General features: G+C 44.2%; 1 protein-coding gene across 1 annotated transcript in view; it reads left to right on the top strand.

Moving 5' to 3' along the window:
• MRPS9 (mitochondrial ribosomal protein S9) overlaps positions 1-22358 on the top strand; it is a 538970-nt gene that overhangs the window by 104280 nt on the left and 412332 nt on the right. Inside the window, exon 2 of the mRNA XM_086934678.1 lies at positions 5268-5447. Coding sequence (XP_086790804.1) covers positions 5268-5447 — 180 coding nt within the window. The remainder of the gene's footprint in view (positions 1-5267; positions 5448-22358) is intronic.

Here is a 22358-nt window from a genome sequence, read left to right as displayed (position 1 = left end):
ACGATGAGAGGTGCCCTCCCATGCCCAGCACAGCCTCAGAGGCGCAGCGGCGCCAGCCACTGAGCCGCCCCGGGGGCACCGCCACGTCCAGGACCTCACCTGCTGAGCCTGGGAGACTCCAAGTGCCCCCTTTCTTGTATTTCTAACGCCCCCGGCTTCCTGCATAAAAAGACCAGGGATCGAAGAGGTGCTTAGGAAACTCTCCAGGATGCCGCGGTGGAAGCAGCAGGCGCCCCGGTGCTCAGCAGGTACGGTGCTGGCCCCTGCCCCCCTGTACTATGCCCGAGTGACTCCTCGCATGCCGCATCTCAACTTCACACAGCGCTGCGATCAAACTTACCGAGGGGGACCCGTCAGGGCCCCCCTTGGGTCCCGCACCTCATGTCAGCCCCCCAAGTGTGCGCCTGTGCCTTCCTCCGCCGCCCCAAACCCCATCCCACACCCCTTTCCCTCCCCTTCCTTCCCGACCCGGAATTGTCGCCCGCAGCTGGTGCTAGCCTCAGAAAGTTCAGATGAGGGGCACAGGCGGGACTGGAGCCAGGCACCTCATGTGAGGCTTGCTGCTTCCTTTTGTGATGAAAGGCAGGCTCTTTACCTAATAACAAGCGCTCGCCATTTGTCACTAAGCCCCGTCCTTTTCGGATTGGGGGACGTGCTTTTTTTTGTTGTTTTTTTTCAAAAACCTTTATTGCACCATTAAGTTACACAGCGGAACGCCTACAACCCAGTGGGCTGGCCGCTATAACAGTTTGTAAATCACATTGCAGCACTATAAAGTCTCTAGTAAAGTATCCAATATTATAATCAGTAATGTAGCTGCTATGATGAAGGGGTGCAGCACGTGCCTAAGTATCTCAGAAAGTATTGGTTTTTGATTTTCCATTTTTTCCATGAACAACAACAAATCAAAATAACTGTTAGGAATAACAATGTGGTCGTGTGTATATTCATACTGATCTTTTTGTAGTTACCTCACCGAGATGCCCCTTTCCAGGTCCCCTCCCATTCTCGCCAACTGCCCCCGACTGCCATGTTTGTGCTAGGGTAGACATCCCTCTCAATTGGTGTTCCATGCCTTCCCTCTCCTGTCTATCCTGCATGATAATGTGGCAAGAAGCCACTCTCCCAGTCCCTGGCTTCCCCTCCTCACAAGACGCCCATAATACTAGCCCCCCTCCTCACCCTCATCTGATTCATCCTGATCGTCCTCTGGCAAGGGATCACAAATCTCCCCTCTGTATACATTCCATTTGGTCCAGACTTTATTCCACTTCCCCGGGCAGGCACGGTTAGAATATACCGCCCTTTCCGTTATCATTACTTTATCCATATTTAAACACAATAATGACTTGGTTGGCACTTCTGCCGCTCCCCATCTTTGTGCGACATCTCGTTTCGCTACCATCAACCCCACTGTATTCCAGAGTTGCCCATGCCTAGAAATATCTGTAGGTTCCCACACGTTTAAAAGGCATCTTTTCGGGTCTGGCAACAGTGATATTTCTAGTGTTTGTGAGATTGTTCGCAGTATTTGCCTCCAATATTCCTGAATCCGGGGGCAATCCCATATGGTGTGAAAAAACGTGCCTTCCTCCCCGCACCCACGAAGGCAGTAAGGGTGTTGTGTCCTGTTAATACGATGCAGCATTGTCCCTGTGTAGTATACCCTGTGTAGTATTTTCAATTGCACTAGTCGTAGCTGCGCTGAGATGCCCACTTCCTTAGGTGATGCTAGTGCCTCATTCCACTCATGCTCGTCCGTTTCACTAGTGTCCCCCTCCCATTTCGCCTTCAACGACAGTGTTGGGTCTGGTAGGTTGTTGAGTAATTTGCGATATGTAAGAGATGTTGCGCGTTCAACCATAAAGTCAGTAAGGTGGCGGTCTTCCAGCGGGGAAGACTCGGGCAGGTCTGTGTCCGTGGGCAAGGCCGCAAGCAATGCATGTTGGATCTGGATGTACCTCTAGAGCTCCCTTTCGCTGAGTTCGTATAATTCTCTCAGTCTATGGAAGGGTATCACCCCGCCCCTTTCCCAAAGATCGCCCACCGTGAATATTCCTATTGTGTCCCAGTGTGAGAATCCCTTGCTGTTCCTCATGTTGCCAAGGACTCGAGAGTCCCACAGCGGGGTTAGCTTGGTGATCCTCCCCTTCCATCCCAGAGCTGCCGTCGCTGTATGCCAGAGTGTCACCGTTAGTCTGGTGGGTCCCACTAATGCGCGAGTTTTGCGTTGGTCATATAATGGAGCCAATAAGCTGTTAGTGCCCAGTTGCGCCCTGTCGGCCTGGAATGCCGGCTCGGTTTGTAGAGTATGGATCCATTGGTTGATGGGTTTAAGGTGTGCCGCCCAGTAATACAATTTTAAGTTGGGTAAGGCAATACCACCGTCAAACCAACCTCTATGCAATTTGGATTGTGCAATGCGTGCGGGGAGATTTCCCCATAGAAGGTTGGATACCAATACTGCAACCTTTTGAAAAAACCTAGGGGCTACCGGGTAAGGTGTATTTTCAAGGACATACAAGAATCGTGGCAAGGCCATCATTTTATAAAGTGCAGCTCGCCCCAATAGCGTCAGCGGGAGTCCCGACCAAAATTGAACGTCGTGCTTGAGCCTTTCTAAGTGGGGTTTCAGATTTTTGTCCATGAACTCCGCAGGGTCAGTGGTAACCTGAATGCCTAGGTATTTAAACGATGAACCAGCTAACCTCAAAGGACACCCCGTGTCGAGGACCGGGACCTGCCCCTTCAGAACATACAATTCCGATTTGCTCCAGTTTAACGTATAGCCGGATATCCTTCCGTGAGTATCACAGAGATGTAATAGAGCAGGGATTCCGCTGTCAGGATTAGTTAGATATATCAGCATGTCGTCTGCATACAGGGAAAGCCGGTCCTCCCAACCCTCCTTCCAGCATATGCCCCTGAGTTGGGGTGAGGTTCTAATGAGTGGCAAGGGGTTCCAGCGAGATCACGAATAATAACGGCGACAGGGGACAACCTTGTCATGTGCCCCTGCCCAGAGGGAACACCCGCGATATATGCCCATTGGCCACCACCCGGGCTACCGGGCCGGTGTACAACAGTCTTACCCATGCAATAAAGCGGGGCCCAAATCCTAAGCGCGACAACGTCTCAAACAAGTATGCCCACTCCACAAGATCAAAGGCCATCTTAGCATCAAGTGCTAATATCACTGCTTGAGTCGCGACCGAGTCCGCCCTTGCCAGAACTCCGTGCAATCTGCGTAAATTTAATGCTGTGTTTCGGTGTGGCATAAATCCGGATTGGTCCGGGTGTATAAGAGATGGTAGATGGGGCAAGATTCTCGTTGCTAGGAGTTTGGCAAGAATTTTGGCTTCTGCATTAAGCAGCGATATGGGGCGGTAGGTGGAGCAGTCTTCAGGTGGTTTGCCTGGCTTGGAGATGGCCACTATAGTCGCCGCTCTTTGATCCGGTGGAAGTGTACCTTTTTCCAGACATTCCTTAAACATCCCTAGCAGATGTGTACTGAGGGTCTCAGGCATCGCCCGATACCATTCTACAGGTATTCCGTTGGGTCCCATTGCCTTACCCGGATTTAAAGCACGAATCGCCAGTTGTATTTCTTCAGCGGTAATGTCCGCTTCCAACTCACTTGATATTTCCGAGGTCAACGTTCGGACCTCGACTGGTGCTAATACTTCTCTGGCCATCTCGGGTGTAATTATATGTTCAGGGGTGTATACCCGTTCAAAGTGGTCCGTGAGCAATTCTACAATGTGTCCCGGGTTAGTATGTATCCCCCCGCGTTCATCTTTTAAACGTTGGATCCCTCTTGAATTCCCTTCCCTTTTGTCAAGCCATGCCAGCATTCTCCCCGCCTTGTCGCCCACCTCATAGATCCTATTTTGAGTGTCGGCTAGGCGCTCTTTGACGTGTATGCGCAGGTGATCGTTGTACAGCTGCTGTTGCATTGTAAGTGCGTGTAGGGTGGACGGAGTGGGGTGTTGTTCATGTGTTTTAGTCAACTCCTGCAAAGTTAAGTCCAGGTCAACTAGTTCCTGAGCCCGTTCTCTTTTGTAGCCCCTGATGGAGTTTATGGCTTGTCCCCGTAGAACCGTTTTATATGCCTCCCATAGTACCGGGGGGACGTGTTTTTTAGTTTTTCTCCCCTATTTTCCATTGGCTGGAATGTAAACAACAGGCGTGTTTTTGACTGATTGAAAGAATGTCGTCACTGGGACCTCTTTTCCAATGGCTGGCCACCGTTTAGGAGGCCGGCCAATGGAGAAGAGGGGCAGGGCTTAACCTCACTACTCCAAGACATTAAATCTCACCAGCGAGACTGCGCATGTGCGCAGCCTACGCTAGCCGAGACCTAACGAGAAGTACCATTGTATTATTTATCACCTTCAGTTTGCACCTAAATATACCTTTATGATGCTTACTTTGCACGAAACGTGATTTGTACCTAAAGTGATTCTGATCATAAATGTGATATTGCACCAAGAGTGATTTTTTGCAACGAAATAAGTTTCTGAATCTAAACATGAGTTTTACTCCTAAATGCATCTCCAAACTGCAGTTGATGTTGCTTTGCGAGTGATTTTGCATCTAAATGTGGTTTGTCTCATAAATGTGATGTGTGCTCCTAAAAGTATTTCCTGGTGATGTTGCATCAAGGTTTGGAAAATAAAAAAGATGCTGCATTCATGGGAGGGAGGGAGGGAAAGCGGCAGGTTGAAGCGATACAATGCACAGATTACCTGTTCAGCTGTGAATGTCTGTGTTAGCACATTAAAACAAAACCTATTGGCTTTGCCAATGCTTTTTAAGAGGCATTGCAAGTACAGGCTGTTGCTGAAAGCCACTAATTATCATTATTATTTGTACAACGTGAATATTTTATATAATCTTTTCTCAGTTTTTGGAAGCCTGCTGAAAGAAATTCAGTGTTTCTCATTTGTAAAGAATTTGTCGCACTTTTCAGGAGGTTGTTGGCAGTGTATTTTGATTACTTTTTGCTGCATACTTATGAATACTTTTATCACAGTCCCACCCTACTAGAAGCAACAGAAATATATATTTATTTAGCATAGTTTTAAAATAAAAAAAATTCTTGCTGAATTACTGTGCTTCACCTACTATTGTAGACGCGGCCTCTTTACGGTGTAATTTGTGAAAGTCTCTACAAACTTTATTCTAATCAGTCTTTTACAAGTCAGCATGTACCGAAAAAAATTATTGGATTAAAACCTGCCTTTTTTTTCTTTCTTTTGACTCAGATTTCCAGGCTAACATCTACCAGTGCAGCAGTGCAGAGGAAAAATGCTGCAGCCTCCGGACCTGAAAAGTACACAGAGGCCTTTATTAAGAAACAGATTGAAGAGTTCAACATTGGAAAGAGACATTTAGCCAACATGATGGGAGAGGATCCAGAAAGCTTTTCTCAAGAGGATATTGATGTGAGTATAGATTCTCGGTTGGTGAAGCAATTTACTGTCGAGTCTGAAATATGGGAAGCACTTTAAGCGGGAGTCCCCCTGCTCTCTGTGAATTTCAATCAAAGTCCTGGCACGGCGTCGAATACCGCTATACATCAGGAACATGATCGGTACTATAGGAGGCGAGACACCACTGCTTAGTATTAAGTCTTCTCTGGTTGAAACACAGCAATTTTGCCTTACTGTGGAAAGCTACGCTCTGATCTGGGTAAAGGCGAAAAACCACAACAGAGGCCGCTCAAACCCACTTTGCGGAGTTCATGCTGAATTGGAACTGTTGTGTGTTTGTTGTTCTTTTGCTTTGGTGCCAGTGAAGATTGACAGAGCATTGTTTTTTACTTGGAGAACACATATATATATATATATATATATGTGTGTGTGTGTGTATATATGTTATTGACTTATTTGACGTTTATTTGGTGGTATGTATACACGAATAGCAGGAATATATGCAAGGATGGGTAGCACAATTGTGAGAGAGAGGTGACAGCCAGTTAAGGGGAAATAGGTGGCCAAGTGGAGCCTGCTGACGAACATTAAAGAAATGTATCTGGCATTACAGCTACTATGCTCCTTAAAGGATTTGGATATCTGTGATTTCGTAGCGTCATATATACTAAAATGTACAGCTGCCAGGAAAGCCATAGTCATTTGATATATTTGACTGTATTTTGTTTTAACTGTGGCTTCCTGGCTGTATATTTGTCCGTATATTTGTATGAATCATAATTGAACTTAGTTTTTATCAGGCAACAGACTGTGTATCGTCCAAATCCCAATTTTACTGGTCAAATTATGTTTTTAGAAAATTATATATTATGTCTATGATGGTTTTTGATAGTTTTTAGACTTAGTGACTTTGATGAAATTTTAGAAATTTATGTTACATATGTAAATTTGCTCTGCTTGTATGATTTGTTTTACAAATCGAATAAAGCTTTTGAATGGAATTGTATCTGGCAGTTATTCATAGATAGCAAGGAATTTTGCTTTGTTCTTGATGTGTACTATAAAAACAGTAGTCCTTAGACAGGTTGGGATGTATTGACAAGAAATAAATATAGACTGAATAGTCAGTATATTCTTTGTCCAGCCGGACAGTATTTAATAATGTTATTTGTCGATTAATAATACACAAGATTTATAGTGTGAATTCAAGTGGGACACCAGCCGGTGTCCAACTACCACACTAGGGGCAAAACGAACAAAGGGGAGGGGGTGGAGGCAAGGTAATGGACTGAGAGTTATATGAATAAACAGACAATATTCATAAAAGTTACACTATTGCTTCAAATCATACAGTGCAATTATGGGCATATAGTGTATTCTGGTCGAAGACGTTTCGAACTCTATGTGAAAGTAAAGAGTTCATCTTCAGGACATACAATGCATGCCTTCAATTGATAATATACATGACCCTCAACTGTGGGGAATAAATAGTGTGCCAAAACATTAAAAAAAAACATTAATAACACATTTTTCAGAATTGACAATAAAGGGAAAAAAGTGAAGAAGAGAAGGAGGTAAGGCAAAGAATTAGATATTGGGCTTCTGAAAACATGAGAATATCAACACTGATGTTCTTGATGTGGGCATATGCGAGTTTCCAGAAAACGAGATAGGCACTTTAAAGGAATCCGACCCTGCATTTGATCACTTTATATTTTGTGCCGAGTAGTGCCATTTTTGTGGCATTTCTGGTTACATAGATGACCCGCTGTGAGGCTCTCTTTATGTGGATGCCCCTTATGTGAGGCTAAGAGATTCGAATTTTAACAAGGAGTAAACATTTAGCCAATTGGACTGCTGTAGAGTTGGGGTGTAGTCCCATCAATTTATGACCTCCACTAGCTTTGGGCCACACTTCAAGCTAGCTGGAGTGTGTATATGTCGGATTTGGGGTAAAAAAATCAAGCTAAATTAGGAAATTTTCAATTCAAAAGTGCTTTATTCGAGTAATTACTCATAAAAGCAAGACATACAAACACATTAAGAAGCAATTAAATGTACAAATACTCAGAAAATGCAAAGCACTTACAAATCCATAAAACCGTTATATAAAACAAACCACAATGTTAATAAACAATTAAGAAGGTGTAAAAGTTCATTATTAAAATCTTGATTTTAAATGACCAAAGTTAAAAATCTTAATATACATTTCATGGAGACACTGTCAATACATAAGCAGGGAATAGTCAATTCACTAGCAATCTCTGCTTGTCATCGGCAGAGAATAGTTACATTACTAGCAGACTCTGCCTGATGATCCAAGCCCACCCAAGGTATTTTGCAGTCGCAATTATGATCCATGTAAGGGAAGTTGTACATAGAATACGCAACGCAACTCTACTACATGTGGTACCAAGGTTTCTGTACATAGGTGCCAACCAGACTCGTCTAGGAACGCTATACACTTTGCAAGAAAACAAAAAGTGTCCGAGAGATTCACTACCTGAGCCACAAGCAGGGCAGATAGTGGACCCTCCAGAGCCCCATTTTGCTGTTAGTGATCTTAAGGGGAGTGAACCAGCTCTCATTTGGAACAAAAGTTTCCTGTCTAAGGGTTTAGATATAAAATCCCAGTACATTTCAAATACAGGAAACAATTTGACCTCCAGAAAACTAACAGCCATGGACCCATTATTAGAATTACTCAAACTGACGCTAGCAACATATTCCCAATACATGTTCTTTAAGATTGTCTTAGACAGAAATAAGGCTCCTGATGGGTCAAACCACAACTCACTTAACCCGAGCTCAAACAACATCAGTTTTAGATTTTTAAACCAAGTAATCTTATGGAAACAGTCTGCTTGGATAACGTCAGTAAATCCTTCCGCATAGTGGGCAAGCTCAGGGGTAGTCCAGAGCCTAAATTAGGAAATAGTCTTAGCTGGCTGTCTCGAGAATATGCAGGTTGGGAGTGTAGGCAGTTTGTGTTCGCTCTGAATGTTTAGGATGCTGAAGCAGGGACCTTTTTTTAAACTGGATTAACAAGGAGTTGATTAAAGGGACACTCACTGGGGGATTGAATGTTACCTGTTTTCAAGAGTGTGAATTTACTGGGTTAGCTTGTGAGTAGCTATGTGGTGGCTGGCAATGTTGGTCTCTTGTTCTTTTAGCTGGAGCTCTGTATTGTTGTTGCTGTTTATTTTTTGACAATTAGTCAATTTGTGTGTCTCCATTCCAAAATCTAGATGAAGCATTTGGCCAGTTGCTGAAAGAACTCTGTGCAATTAATTTTTAAACAGACCACTGTTGCCTACACGGGAAATGGAGAGGATTTCGCAATTTCTGACAAGAGAATAGAACGTGATACTCATTGAACATGCAGGGTAATGAGATGATTTCATTTTAAGCTCTGCAAATATAGAAACAATCTGTTTGCCTTGTACATAACGCTGCTGATTCGGGTCGGTTTTGATGAAAGGCGTGGGTCAATTCACTTTCTTTCTCAGTTCTGGTGTTTGTAATGGAATCTAGAGGTTGGTGGAGATGTACTGTATTGCAATTGTAATTGCAATTTTATAGCGCTTACTACCCCTGAGAGACTCTGAAGTGCTTTATGAGTAACATACCATTTGATAGCAATAGCTGAATGGAGAAGATATAATCTAGTGGGTAAGAAACCTATCTGAACTTGAGGAACTAAGCTCTAAAATTAACTTTGGCAATAGATTGAAAATCATGTGATTTTGAGCACATCACTTAATCATTCACTTCTCGAATAGTGGTAAATATATTAAATGTAATGCCATTTAATATTTAGACTTGTAAATCTCAACTTCATGTAAACAGTCTTGAATCAGCTCCAAGCACACCCATTAACGGACAGGGTTTACTTGCTGCCCAGCCAGATTTGCTCCATATCAATCATTGTAGGGTTGGGACTAGGGCTAGGGTTAGGATTTCTATTGGAAGTAGGGACTAGGGCTTCCTATGTTATTGGTTGTTGGGAGTAGAGTGGGACTAGGGCTAGGGTTAGACCTTTAATTGGAAGTAACAATTAGGGCTTCTGGTGTGATTGGTTGCTGGACTAGGTGTGGGACTTAGAGTAGGGTTGGGCTTTCTATTGGAAGGAGGGACTAGGGCTACCTGTGCCATTGGTTGCATGGACTTGTTTTGGGACTACTGGTAGGGCTAGGGCCTTTATTGGACGTAGAGCTCAGGGTTTTTGAACTGATTGGGTGCTTGGACTAGGGCTAAGATTGGCTGTAAGGTCCTGGTCTCCTATTGGTTCCTAGATTTTAGGGCTAGTGTTGTGATTGGATAGTATTAGAGCTAGGGTTCCCATTGGCTGAAGGGGTCACCTGATTACTAGGGCTATAAAAAAGGCCAGGCTTAGGGTGTCTCAGCCCGGACGTCGAGGCTAAGGGCAGAGAGGACAAGGGCAGTTTCCTGTTTGAGCCTGTTAAGGGCAGAGAGGACAACGGCAGTTTCCTGTTTGAGCCTGTTCGAGACTGGTCGGGACTAGGGCCAGAAATGCTGCCCTTTTTCTCATTTAGCAATACCCAGCCCACACCATCCACATCCACAAACCGAGCAACACACTCACACCAAATGTACGCCACACACAACACTATGCACAGATTAATATACCAGCATGCACTACAAACTCAACCAAACCACATCTACACACCATACTATCCCAACTACCACACATATCCACCATCACCTACAAACAGTATACAACTCTATCCTATACCACTAACCAATACACTCATCACTAACACAACACCGATCAACACCATACATAACTACATCTCATTCAGACACACGCTCCCTGCTGTAATTACACCTAACAGACCTTCCATCAGTTGTCCAACAAACACCCTACTCTCCCTTCTACCATAATAACACTAACACACAACACACACATTGCACACCACCACACTTTGTAACTCTTGCAACACGTATACTTTCAATGTAATTATGGATCTACATATTTATCACGGTCTCCTAATTTAGCATTTCCAATGCACTACCCTATTTCTCAGCCTATACTTCCCTCAATATATCATCTAGCCCAACCTTCTGACTCATCTCAAACTTCTTCTACTACTCCTTCCAGTGCTCTACCCTATCTCTCATCCTATACATCCATCAATATATCCTCTACATCCACTCTCTCATTTATCCCAAACCCCATACCACTACTGTGATTGCCAAAATAACCCTTTCTAGGCTCTCTCCTACTCTACCCCTCCTTGTATCATCTAACACCTCTTTTACTATACCGATCCCCTAAAACAAACCTTTCTAAACTCTTTCCTCTGAGTCCTCCCCTCTAAAACTCCTTTTTACTCATCCAAAAGCCTCCTCCTATTACTAAGACCTAAAAAAAAAAAAAATCTTTCACTCTCTTATCCCTCCACTGTCCTTTTCAATCGAAATTAACAGACTAACATGTTCACTTCTCAAATTCCATATTAAACTATCCGAATATACTACCCAGATAAATGAATAACATATCCACTACTCAAATTACTTCATATTTTTTTACTATACTAATTTTCGACAGTAATTCTTTATGGGTTCCGGAGTGGCGTGCTACTCACCAGAAAAGCGATTCAACACCTATCAGGGGTAACAAGTGCTATATGAATATAAATCTTTCTTCCTCTTTTATCCCTCCGCTATCCTTCTCACTCCAAGTAACTGACTAATATCCACCACTGAAATTACTTCATATTTCACCATATTAATTCACCCTGATTCACCACTAATCCTTTGCAGGCTTCCTGAATAGCGTGCATCAACAAGCACTATATAAATACAAACCTTTGTCCTTCTCTGTCCTTCTGCTATCATTCCAAATCCAAATACCTGACAAACCTATTCACCACTGAAAATGTACTTGCATGTTTCACTATACTAATTCAACAGTAATCCTCTGTGGGTCCAGGAGTAGCATGCTAATCGCTGAAAAAGCGCTGTGACGCCTCGTCAGGGGTAGTAAGCGCTATATAAATGCAATTACAATACAATACATACAAGCAGGGCAGAGGAAAATTCAAGCAATACATGTATTGATAACCCACTGTGGCCCGTGATTGACAGGTAGTTGTATAGGATAGCTACTGAGTAAGTGATGGTCCCCTTGAGTTGCTGCTTATTCCAGGGCTTTTTAGCGCAGAATGTGATGTTGCATATCTGGATATTGGGGATCAGAATCAAGGGATAGGCTTTCGATTACTAAGATTCAAAGCACTTGTTTTAGCCTGATCTGGAGTGACCAAGAATTGCTTGAGTATTTCACAGATTTGTGATCAGAAGATTTTTAACACGGTTTTGCCTGGGAGAGCGGGAGTGGGGTTAAAACGGGTTTTGGTGTGTTAAGCATGAGTACTTTCTCAGGTTGTAGCTTTCAAAGTCTGGACTGAGATGGAGAAGCCTGTTGACCTATTTTATACTGTTGTGAATCGTGATGTAGCAGTAATCATCACTTCTACTGCTGGTGACACATTCATGAATTAAATAGATCTTTAATAATCGACAGTAATTGTACAAGAGTGTCAAAAGCAGACCAGCAGGACTGGACCCCAGACACATTTCAAGGCTATCCACTTGAAATATGTTTTCATGGAATGAATGTAAGTGGAAATCATTTACATAGTTAGTGGCTTTCTTGAAAGTCCAGCAATTGACCTTGTGGACCAGCACTAGCCACCCCTACTTTAAATGTTGAGGGAATCTTATATCTTGGAGGGAAAAAAAAGACTTTTAGATTGGGTTTAATTGTTTCAGCTGTAATATTTACTGCAATCATAGATATTTTTATAGTGGAACAATTTTCTTGAGATGAAACTGTTTTACATAAAAACACAAGTTGTGGTAAATGTGCCAGTGCATTTGAAGCTTCAAGATACTGAGAACATTTTGACTGCCTGCTGAGAATGTTCAAATTTGCTATGATAATGTTTTCTGTTCTACATGTTTTATGTTCTATGTGGTTTAATAACTGTAGTATTGTTCTGTGTTTGTATAGATGTACATATCCACTCGTTGGAGTATTGCATTTGGTGATCGTTTGTTGCCGAACTTTACTATCAAAAACCCATTACCTACATTTGTCTCCGCAGCCTCCTATAGTGATTAAAGATCTACAGTAGTAGTTTTTCCTGCTTGTTTTTCCTTTCAATTATGTCTTCCCTGCAGCTGTATGATTATCATCTGGCAAGAGCCTTATAGTGGTATGGGATAAATGCATTATCTATAATGTGTTACAAGAGTGCTGAATTTGCTCACCACAGTAGTACCAGGTAGCATATATTTAGTTGCTGGTAGAGTGAAAATATTTTGTAATAAACTAAGGGGCCAGTCAGCGGTAATTTGTATCCTATATGTGGCTTGATTTGTATTATATATGGAGCAAGAGTTTAGTCTATTAAATCAAACAAATGTCTTTTTGTATAGCAGACATGCTGTACTTGCGTATTTAATGGTGCTCGAATATGTGATAAAGAAGAAAATGGCGGCTCAGTGAATTAAAATGTTTGTCTAGGATCACATAATTTGAAACCAGTTTATGGGTCGCGCATTATAATTTGGTTGAGTAGATTTAAGTCACTAGACCTGCAAATCTAGTAATATTGTTATAATTTTTCGAGGCCTGATATAATAAGAGCTGTGTATCATTGTTCCCCAGTGGGAAATAAGTACCCTTTATAATACTCAAGTGCAAATAGCAAGTACTAGCATTATACTAATTTCACACCCTGGAGGCTGCAGCGTAATAACTTACAAAATGCTGCTAGAACACACATTTTACACAGTGTTTACTTTGCTCTTTAGTATGTTAGCAACAAACTCATTTTTTTCCATTTTTCAACTTGTGGAAGATACTGCTCATATTGAGGCACAATCAGTTTGTTTCCTAATATATTTGTCTGTTATGGTAGGTGTCAGTTTGCTCCATTTTGCCTGTGTTTATGTATGTATAGTAGATCTGATTTTGGTATTGTGGTGTAGCCATCATGAGTCTCCTGTAATAAGAAAATGGACTACAACTTCCTTTTAAACAATGAAAGGCATAAGTAGGTTTTGTGTATATATATATATATATATATATATATATATATATATATATATATATATATATACACACACACATATTGCAGTGAGCGATACTTCATTCCATGCTTCTATGTTTTAGGTCACCTAGGCCTTATCAGAAAACTGTATGTATATATGTATGTAGAATTTGTATAGCACAAAACGTAGTTGCTATAGAGCAACAGAGTGCTGAATGTCGTCAGCCATACATTACAGAAGGGAGACTGGGTGGCTGAGATGGAAGGATGGGGGAAGCGGAGGATCACCAAAGTACAGCACTATAGTGGGGGACGGGAGATCTCAGGTAATACATTCAAGCAGCAAATTTGACTTGCTCTATTTCTTACCACGCAAGAAAAGAAAATGGTTGAAAGTGAGAAGTGGACTTTAGAGCACTGTTGCACGACTGGTGGTTTGGCCCCAATTTACTTCCACAAGTTGCACATTCTTTACCTGTCTGGTTTGACCCCCTTGGTGCTGACTTTGAAATGATATTGTGATGGCCCACGGTTTTTCATATATGTACTCTCTTCCTATATGGCTTTTTCGAAGTCCCTACATTTGTTAGTAGTATATTCCTATCGTGATAAAAATCAGAGACTGCAATACAGCCATGGGGCACACTATGCAAATAAGGTGCACTTGCTGCACCTTTGTGACTTCGCCTTACCCTAGGATCTGTACTCCTGCGAACAGAAGGACATTTTAAAAAATCATCACTCAGAATTCTTAGTACAATGGAATCCATAAAAAGTAAGGAATGCTGATCACCCTGGAAGATACAAAATAACTAAATAGGAAAACGAAACCTCATCTCTTACCCTCAATATTTTTCTGTTTCTGATCACACCCTTCAAGATAGGCATCATGGGTTTCTAGTTTTAGCTGCAGGTATTCATATTGTTAAATTAGTTAAAGGCAAGCCATTTCTAATCGGTTTTATTAATGGTCTTCTAACGCATAGCATTACACCCTCCATAAATTCAAAAGTGGGGATTTGATTATAAGAGGAGAGCTTCCGTCGGCGACTTAGTAAGTAAAGCCACCGGTGTGATGTAATATGTATGTATTTATATTTTTCCTCTCTAGAGCTCCCACCGAACTGCGAGCTCGGTTTTCCGTGATTGAGTGCGCGGAATAAAATCTACACTGAATCTTGGTATTTACCGAATGGCGGAGCTGCCTCGTATTTGTATTCAGGGATTGTGCGCGTGTGTGTGTGTGTGCTCGCGCGCGTGCGTGAGCGCAAGAATGATTTTAGCAGTCAGGCTGCTCCCCCAGGACAGTTGTTTGCTTGAAAACCTGTCTTCGAACGTGCAGAATTATCCATTAAGGGGAAAAAGAACATGTTTCAAACATTCTGGCGATAAAAATAAAAGTGATATCTAAAAGGGAGCGGGCCGTTGGGGCAGTAAAATCTGTTTAATCACAGACTGCGTGTGCCATTGAGGCAGTGCAGTCATTAGCACTTGGTTTGAGGTGGAAAATGCAAAAAGTGGCCGTAACAACGTTGATAAATGGATCCAGAACAACCGAGCATGATTTGTCTCTCATGACTGCGATAGTATTTTTATTTGACCTCTTACATTCAACAGTTACTTAAAAGTCTCGTTTGGAAATGCCGCTGACTAGAAGACCTTAATACATGTTGGATTAATTCTCAAATGTGCACTAAACCAACAAAAGGATATTGTTTTAAGAGAAGAGTATATTTTGCACCTTCTACAATTTTTTTCAGATCCTATGGATCCGTTTCAAGGAACTAGATGGAGGACAAATCATGAGAAGCAGTGGATCTGTAATACTGTCCTGTATGTTCGGGGGGACATGATAAACCTGCAAAGCTAATTCAAGAAGGTTGTTATGTTGAATAACCCTGTGCGCAAATGTATTCTTTCATGTTTTCACTGTGTTTATCTGAAATTCGTATGAATGACACCTAAGTGAGTTATGGCATTTCCTGATACTGCTGAATATGAACTAAAACGTTTGAAAATATAAATTGTCGGATTATTAATGATCGAGCACACGTAAGTTCTTCATACTTCAGACCTCAGATTTAAAGGAGCCATCCCTCAAATCGTGCCGTGACGCTCTTCAAACAAAGGTACATTTTAGAATGCCTGTTGTTGGCGACTGTTGGATATAAAGGACTGGGTAATGAGACTTGTGTTTTTGATTCTGTACCTTGGACGAGCCCTTAAATATACCATCATTTAATTGTTGAAGTCTTAATCCTTTCTAGATATTTGTACCACATAGTATGAGGGATGCCTTAACCAAATAAAGTAGTGTTGTAATCAGTATGTCATTTAAGGGAACACCGTCAAATCACAGAGCATTTCTGTTTTTAGATTGATACAGGGCAAGTGGCTGTTTCTTTGAAACATTCGCATGTTTTCTTGTACCTGTTTGTAAGAGAATGTGTGCGCCAGGTATCCATCCGTGACATGGCATTGCCCATGATGACTGACTAATCGGTTTGCATCTGTGGCAGGGGGTGATATGTGACATTGTTACCCAGACATTTAGGTTGCAATTATAGTCTAGTACTCTAGGGTAATGTAATCTAGGTAGACTTCCTGTGCTTCTGTCTATTGTGCCTGGCTATTGAGAGGCACTCCCTTTGTATTGCAGAACATGTCTTAAACCTGATGCGAATTCTGCAGCTATGCAATTGATGTAGTTTATGATTTGGCACAAACAATGATTTGGTAGGTAAATGGTTCACCCAAACAAACATTACACATTGAAATGAGCGATTTATAAAAAGATAAGACTCTTTCAGCAAGCTTTCTCTACTTTACTTTCTAGATGCATAAATGCTTTTATGGCACTCATGGCAGAGAAATTAATTGATGTTTATAATACCTTGTTTTTATATAGTTTCTTTTATTACACTTCCGCTTTTTCAGTGCTGTGTACTGCAAGAGTTACCATTACCTATTTTAATAGCAATCAGTTTAATGACCACGCAAGTATGCAGGGCTCAAGTCCTAAAAAAAATAGAAGTGAGGGGACTCACCAAGTTAGGCAGAAAGGGCTTGACATCACAGCGCGTGCCATCACAGGAAGTGACAAATGCAAAAATAACAGTTTTGATGGGTATGCTCAGATGTGAGTCTCATGCTCTCCCCACCGCTGGAGTCAAGCTATCCTGGCTGAAGACGGCATGTCTGAACTGGGGTGGTGTGGAGTGCAAAAAAAACGATTGATTTAGGCCCAGATCTCTGTACTGGGGTGAAAGTATGACATTGTTCTGCATTCTGTCCATCAACTGTGGTTTTTGCATTTATCACAGGAAGTGACATCACAGCAGGCGACATCAAAGTCGCATCACATGAAGTAGGATCACAACCAATGAAGGCCTATTATGAGTTCACTTTAGCACATTGCAATATTTAACAAATTTGATTATGCTTTGGAGTTGTCAAAATATTGACGCAACCCCGTCGCAAAATCTGGGCCTCAACTTACACCTTTATTTTTTTTAACTCTGCCACAAAGAAATTGGCAAATGCAAAAACAACAGTTGATGGACAGAATGCAGAACAATGTCATACATTCACCCCAGTACAGAGATCAATCGATCAGAGCACTTGTAAAGCGCACTACTACTACCCGTAAGGGTCTCAAGGCACTATGGGGAGGGGGTTGCTGCTACTGCTCGAAGAGGCAGGTCTTGAGGAGTCTTCTGAAGGCGAGTAGGTCTTGGGTCTGCCGTATGTGGGTAGGGAGGGTGTTCCAGGTCTTGGCGGCGAGGTAGGAGAAGGATCTGCCGCCGGAGGTCGTTCGTTGGATGTGGGGGACAGGGGCGAGGGCGAGGCTGGCGGAGCGGAGCTGGCGGTTGGGGGTGTAGAAGCTGAGTCTGCTGTTCAGGTAGGCAGGTCCGGCGTTGTGGAGTGCTTTGTGTGCGTGCGTGAGTGAGGAGCTTGAAGGTGATCCTCTTGTCGACGGGGAGCCAGTGTAGGTCTCTCAGGTGGGGGGTGATGTGGCTGCGGCGGAGGATGTTGGCGATCAGTCGGGCGGAGGCGTTTTGGATGCGTTGTAGTCGTCGTAGGTGTTTGGCTGGGATTCCTGCGTAGAGTGCGTTGTCGAAGTTCAGTCTTGTGCTGACGAGGGCCTGTGTCACCGTTCTTCTTGTTTCGGTCGGGATCCACTTGTAGATCCTGCGGAGCATGTGGATGGTGTTGTAGCAGGAGAAGGAGACTGCGTTAACCTGCTTAGACATGGAGAGGCAGGAGTCGAGGATGAATCCTAGGTTGTGTGCATGGTCAGTGGGTGTTGGTGCTGTTCCCAGTGGGGTCAGCCACCAGGAGTCATCCCAGGCTGAGGGGGTGGGTCCGAGGATGAGGACCTCCGTCTTGTCCGAGTTCAGCTTCAGACGGCTGCTCCTCATCCAGTCGGCGACGGCCTTCATTCCCTCGTGGAGGTTGGTTTTGGCGGTGTGTGGGTCCTTGGTGAGAGAGTGGATGCGCTGGGTGTCGTCGGCGTAGGAGATGATGTTGAGGTTGTGATGGCGGGCCCCTTGTGCGAGGGAGGCCATGTAGACGTTGAACAGCGTCGGGCTGAGAGATGAGCCCTGGGGACGCCGCAGATGATGTCGGTGGCTTCGGATTGGAAGGGTGGGAGTTGGACGCTCTGGGCTCTGCCGGAGAGGAAGGACGTGGTCCAGTCAAGGGCCTTCTCTTGGATTCCGGCTTCTAGGAGGCATGTCTTTAGAGTGCGATGGCAGACCGTGTCGAAGGCGGCTGACAGGTCCAGGAGGATGAGGGCTGATGTTTGGTCGTTGTCTAGTTGGTGCCTGATGTCGTCTGTTGCGGTGATGAGGGCTGTCTCGGTGCAGTGGTTTCATCTGAATCCGGACTGGGACGGGTCCAAGATGTTGTTGTCTTCCAGGTGGCGGGCGAATTGCATGTTGACGATTTTCTCGATGACCTTTGACGAGAGCAGGGAGATGGGACGGAAGTTCTTGAGGTCCTTGGGGTCCGCCTTGTGCTTCTTGAGGAGGGCGTTGATTTCGGCGTGCTTTCAGCTTTCCGGGAATGTCGCTGTTTCAAAGGAGATGTTGATGACCTTCCGTAGTTTGGGTGAAATGGCTGCTTCTGCTTTGTTGAATACGTGGTGTGGGCACAGGTCTGACGGAGATCCTGAGTTCATGACCTGGGCCTAAATCCATCGTTTTTTTGGTCACCACACCACCCCAGTTCAGACATGGCCATATGCAAATCAGCCTTGACCCTGTGCCTCATGGCAACAGTCCTGCCCTAACTGCCAAGCCATGTCTTCCCTGCACCGGAATCAAGCATCCTAGGACCGGTTTCTGGCTATCAGCCGTCTTCAGCCACAATAGCTTGACTCCAGTGGCGTGGAGAGCACGGGACTCACGTCTGAGCATACCCGTCCCACTCGGGGTGACAAATGCAAAAACAACAGTTGATGGACAGAATGCAGAACAATGTCATACATTCACCCCAGTACAGAGATCTGGGCCTAAATCCATCGTTTTTTTGCTCACCACACCACCCCAGTTCAGACTGATTTGCATATGGCCATGTCTGAACTAGGGTGGTCTTGTGAGCAAATAAACAAGAGAATCTCAATCCCCTTCCGCGCGAAATCACGAAATTTGCTGGCGTTGCCCGGATACAAATTAACTGGGGCAAATCCGCAGTGTTTCTCCTAACCGGAAAAAAAACACAGCCACACCAACTAGATTACCCCCTGTCTGGGAAACAGAGGAACTGAAATACTTAGGCATCCAAATAACTAGGCAGAGAGACACCAAGATTAGAGCCAAATACGGGACTGCCCTGGATAAAATTACTGATAGCAGCACCAAATGGATACGCCTCCCACTCTCAATGGCGGGTCGTATCTCTCTCATCAACAGGGTGCTGCTGCCCAAACTTTTATATTTATTCACTAACATCCCATATAACCCGGGACAACATTTCTTCCGCGCACTCAGAATCCAATTTACTCTGCTTATATGGGGCGGAAAGAAGGCTTGAATTAGCCTCGCTACGCTAATGTTACCATATCACCAAGGGGGCTTTGAGGTCCCCAATTTTGAGCGATATTACGACTGCGCACAAGGCCACTTCGCCGTCTATTGGTTCCACCCGCCACCCTATATTGCACACCTGGCGGTGGAAGGTGGATACATGGGCCCCGTGAACGCATCAGCTTCACGTGCGTGGGGGAGAGAGAGAGCGACCCATCCACGGTCGACTGTACGGCGGCGGCGTGGAAACGCCTAGCCTGCGCCATGGGGAGTCCGTTCATGTATTCACCCCGGATGACTCTGATGAATGACCCTCGACTGCAGGTCACCTGTGAGGAGATCTGTCGCAAGATGCTCACTAGATTCGCATATCACACCTGGGGAGACCTGTACGTCCAAGGGCAGTTCCGCACAATACATCAATTCTTTGTTGAACACTCACCCACAATAATGGGTACCTTCCTGTACACCCGGCTCCGACAAAGCGTTCGTGCAATCACCCCCAACTTCCCGGACGAACCCGACACCCTTGCACCCTTCCACGCTATTCTGCAAAAGGATGCCCCGCAAAATGTTGTATCCCTACTTTACAAGCACGTGCAGAGCGCACCATTGACTACCATACTGCAGGCGCGTGCAGATTGGGATGGGGATCTTGACGCGCCGCTGACGGACGAGCAGTGGGAGGTCAGTTGCACACAAACAAATGCAGTCACAGGCAATTCTAGGTTACGACTGGTACATTTCAAAGTCCTACACCGCTTATATTATACCCCTGCTAAACTGCACAGGTTCCGCCTCCGAGATAATGATTGTTGCAACCGTTGCGAGAGGGAGGGAGCGGATTTTTTCCACCTAGCATGGACCTGCCCCAAAGTTGCCCAATACTGGACGAGGTTTTTGTGGGCCTGTCGAACATGTTAGAGGTGGAGATAACACCGTGCCCACTGGTGGCGCTGCTGGGCCTCACGCACAGCACTACGACCATTCACAAAAAGTTTCTGTCACTGAGTCTACTCTTGGCCAAACGCCAAGTGGCATGCAGATGGGATAGGGAACGTGCCCCAAATTTAAGTCATGGATATTGACCATGACCACATGGCAAGACCAACTACACACACAAGCAGAGTTACTACCACCTAAGTCACGCCCAAAAGATGTCTGGGGGCCACTCACATCCTACCTTCTAAGGCAGCAAGAGGATGAGACGGGGAGATCAGGGGAGGCTGGGGACACACCAGCCGCCCACACTTATACTGTTCACTAATTTTGTAAGGCTACGTCTTCGCGCACATTGTTGCAGATTGGGACGGACCCACACGGACTGGCTACGTCGGACGTATCACCTTATACACTGGAGTGCATGGGGCCAGATAGAAGGGATGACCAAGCTGGGAGGAGGCACAGATGTATCACAGCTGTGCGGACCTTGCAAGCTCCGTGTAACACCAGTCCTGCACATTGTAACATCTGTCGCACTATTATCATTTGAATCGATATTTGTTGCCATAGGACACCTTGGTACAATGCACACATCATTATAAATGGGAAGAGGGGGAAGTTGTTACCTAACCTTGATTTCTTTCTATTGGAAATGATCATCGGCATGTACGGGAAGGTGCCCTTTCGCCTATGTGCTTATCTGTCACTGTATTGGACGTACTCATTGCACTGATGTACCATACCTTTTTTTTCCATAATAAAGGTTTTGGGAAATTAAAAAAAACAAAAAAAAGCATTTCTATCTTAAGTACCTATGAAGTGATCAGACGTGTGCCTTTGTTTCCCCTCTATTGCATCTAGGTGTGAGGCTCCCGATAGCTCCCAGCCAATATACTAAAAAAAAAAGAGGCCTAATGGTCTCTTAATTCCGGCTTTTGTTATAGGCTAAGCTGGAATCTGATAACCCCCTCCTCCCTGTTCCAGCAGCGCCTGATCGTATTAAAAGCAGACAACATGCAGGCCCTGCTGAATTTTTCCCGGTGTTGGAAAAATACACTTGGACAAGTTCAGCTTTTTCCTATGAATTCCGGGAGAAGTAAGAAAGGAACGTTGTACTTTGCTGAGACTAGCCAGCTTTGCAGCAGAGTAGACGGCGTCTACCCTCTGAAAAGAGTGGGTAGATGGCGTTTGCATGTGCCTACCCTTGATTCGACTCCTGAATGTATGTAAGATGAAGCCTGCCTTGTTGTGGAGGGGGGGTTCAAACGTGTGACCTGCAGATCTGTGCATATTTCAGTTGTAAACTTCAGTTTCTATGAGCCATCTGTGGTATCCTGGCCAATGGAGTTGGAAGGAATCTGGTGGTCAGCTGGAGATCAAGATTCCATACAACAACAGTTGGCCCAGACCTTCATTGTGGATAGTCCTCTTTTAAAGAAGAAGAATAAACCTACCTTGAAAACTACACTTTGTGTTGCGTGGTGTCTCTGGACCGAACTTAACACCATCCTGACACCATAATGCCACCTTGCAATGTGCAAGAAGGTTGATTAGTGAATAGCTAGGTCGGAAGGGGCAGCACCTCTTTGGTTCTCTGAAATAGCGTCTGGCCACCCAGAAGGCAAAGTTTGAGACTCAGCTGATTCTTCATAAATAAACAAATATGATATTGATATTGTGGTCAGGTCGCAATTAAAATGTAAAATGCCAGGTCAGAAACATGAGTGGTTATGTGTGGTTAAGAGAGGCATGCAGAAAACATAAGACCCCATTAGCTTCAGTTACCTTTTGACCATATGGGTGCATATGCAACGTATGCTTCCAACTAGGCAATTGTCAAAATGTGGCTGCACAATTAGAGATCTCTC

The sequence above is a fragment of the Lissotriton vulgaris genome, chromosome 8 (assembly GCF_964263255.1).
Source record: "Lissotriton vulgaris chromosome 8, aLisVul1.2, whole genome shotgun sequence".
NCBI classification, from domain to species: Eukaryota; Metazoa; Chordata; class Amphibia; order Caudata; family Salamandridae; genus Lissotriton; species Lissotriton vulgaris.
The sequence above is the reverse complement of the archived record's forward strand: the minus strand, read 5'-3'. Positions and strand labels throughout refer to the sequence as shown.